The sequence below is a fragment of the Pyxicephalus adspersus genome, chromosome 6 (assembly GCF_032062135.1).
Source record: "Pyxicephalus adspersus chromosome 6, UCB_Pads_2.0, whole genome shotgun sequence".
NCBI lineage: Eukaryota > Metazoa > Chordata > Amphibia > Anura > Pyxicephalidae > Pyxicephalus > Pyxicephalus adspersus.
The window spans coordinates 49,791,628-49,794,146 of record NC_092863.1 but is presented as its reverse complement, the minus strand read 5'-3'; the positions used below and the strand labels follow the sequence as shown (position 1 = coordinate 49,794,146).

At 41.7% G+C, this 2,519-nt stretch overlaps 1 protein-coding gene across 1 annotated transcript in view; it reads left to right on the top strand.

The window, feature by feature from the left end:
* The first annotated feature begins 2,009 nt into the window (after positions 1-2,009).
* The window catches only part of SFSWAP (splicing factor SWAP), a 60,797-nt gene continuing 60,287 nt past the window's right edge, over positions 2,010-2,519 (top strand). The window contains exon 1 of the mRNA XM_072415720.1: positions 2,010-2,259. Coding sequence (XP_072271821.1) covers positions 2,087-2,259 — 173 coding nt within the window. The 5' untranslated portion in view covers positions 2,010-2,086. The remainder of the gene's footprint in view (positions 2,260-2,519) is intronic.

The window sequence follows — 2,519 nt, the reverse complement described above, 5'->3', positions numbered from 1 at the left end:
ACAGGGTTTATTACATGTGTTTATGACTGTGCTGTTGGTTTTTAATGCACATAAAATATTTTAGGACACTATTTGTTTCAGAATCTTTTTTTTCTTCATTTCCCTTCTCTAAAAACTGGTGCGTCTTATGGTCCAGTGCGTCTTATGGTCCGAAAAATACGGTATATAGATTTATATAGCTCTGACATATACCATAGTGCTGTACAATGAAACACTGAGCTAGACCCATCAGTCTCTGTACAGAGGAGCTGACACTCTAATGTCCCCCCACAGTCACACACTATTATTATACATTTATATACCTCTGACATATACCACAGCGTTGTACAAGGATCAGCGGTGTCAAATGTCTAGCAGTCTAGCAAGTTTGGTTTAAATGTCTCTACGCGTTTCCGAGGGAAGGTGGAACATAGCAAGTTTGGTTGAAATGTCTCTATGCGTTTCCTAGTACATACATACATCCAAATATAGCTCTGACATACAGCACAGCGCTGTAGAAAGATGACAGGTGCACTCACATGAGTCTCAGTCATATGTATAGCAAGTTTAGTTGAAATGTCTCCATGTGTTTTCGAGTGATGGTGGAACATACACAATAAACATACATACTGTATATATAGATTCAGTGTTATCTGTAGCTGCAATACAATCTGTATGCATACCTCTTATTAGCAATGGACAGGTTCTGCAGTGGTTATGCTCTCTGCAACATTCTCCTATGAGCCTAGAGAAGATTATTATTATTACTACTATTAATATTATTAATACTAATAAACTGCATTTATAAAACGCCAACATATTTCCTCTTCCTATTGTGTGCTGATTCTTCCACCTCCTAGATTGTAAGCTCTTCTGAGCAAGGTCCTCTCCTCCTCCTGTGTCATTGTCTGTATTTGTCTGTAAATTGCAACCCCTATTAAATGTACAGTGTCTGGCAATATGTTGGCGCTATATCAATCCAGTTTATTATTATTAATAAAAATAATATTTAATATGCAGCGCTGTACATTAAACAGGGATTGCAAATGACAGACACAACCAATGGCACAGGGGGAGGAGAGGAGCCAGCCCAGAAGAACTTTCAAACTAATGACCTATTCCCAGCAAATAAAAGGGAACTGTCATAAAAAAAAAAAAATTGACACCTTTAAATCTGGAAAGCCCCGAAACCCTCGATGATTCTGGTCCAATTGGTCCCGCACCTTCTTGTCTTCCTTCTTCTTTGCAGCGCATGCTGGACACCAGGTGCCACCATCTAAAAAAAGAAAAACAAAAAAAAAACTTTTTATATAATGTAAAATTCTGAGGACAGGTCTGATTTAGGAAGGTCAAGCAGTGGCTACATAGCACATATGGTGAGTATTGCAACGTATCATTCTGTAATTAGCTCACACTCCCTGCTGATTGGAGAGCTCTGGGATACTACGGGTCATGTTGAACCTCTGTAGAGAGCTTGCTGCTTCCACAAAGACATGAAAAGTGTCACTGTGCAGCTGTTGGCAGGGGACAGGCTGGCAGGCATTTCTACTATAATAGCAGTGGCTGCAGTCTAGGGTACACTAGAAGAAATTCCATACATTTTGTTCTTTACACATCTACAATGTATTAAACATTCAAATTACCATCTAATTGCATGAATAAAAAAAAAACACCAGTAGAATAAGTACACATACATATTTGTATTTTAATTATTTATACATAGATGTCCATGAAACAAATGAGCCAGCCTTGCAGAGAGCTCAGAGCAGACAACCCTGCCTCTTCACAATAAAGAAAAGTGTCTGCCGCCATATTGGGGTGGGCGGAAGTCCATTTTTTCTGCTTCCGCACTTTCAATCGTCTGGTAAAATAAAAACACTATACATGAGCGGGATAAATGTAAATCTCTGCTTCTAATGTATGTTAATAATGAGGTAATATTTTCTATGTATTTCTCCTGGAGTCGGTGACAGGTCCCGCGAGAGTGTGGAATGTGCTGAGGAATAGGAAGCGGAAGTGTTGGGCCCGCCATCTTGTACCGGGGCTGGCTGGGTGTCAGAGGCCTTCGGTGTATTTTCCTGTTGTAGAGCCGCATAGGGAGGCCAGGATGTACTCAGGAGCTCCGAGGAAGAAGAGCAGCGGGAAGCAGCAGGCAGTGGCGGACCTGCTTGTGTTCGGCTATGCCTGTAAAGTGTTCCGGGACGACCCGAAGGCCCTGTACCACGAGCAGGGCAGGCACCTCATCCCCTGGATGGGAGATTCCAATATTCTCATCGATAGGTCGGTTGGCAGCTCATGACGATTGTCTAAACTAACCCAATCTGATGATTTATGTTTTCAGTGGCTGCTCTGACCCCTCTGCTGCTAGAGAGGCCTGTGGTGCCCCTGTGTGTGTGACAGCCTAGTATAATGGGGGCAAATGGGGTATTTATACCATCCCCTCCATCATATACACAGCACTATGTACATATTATTGGGGTATATATACCATCCCCTCCATCATATACACAGCACTGTATACATATCACTGGGTATATATA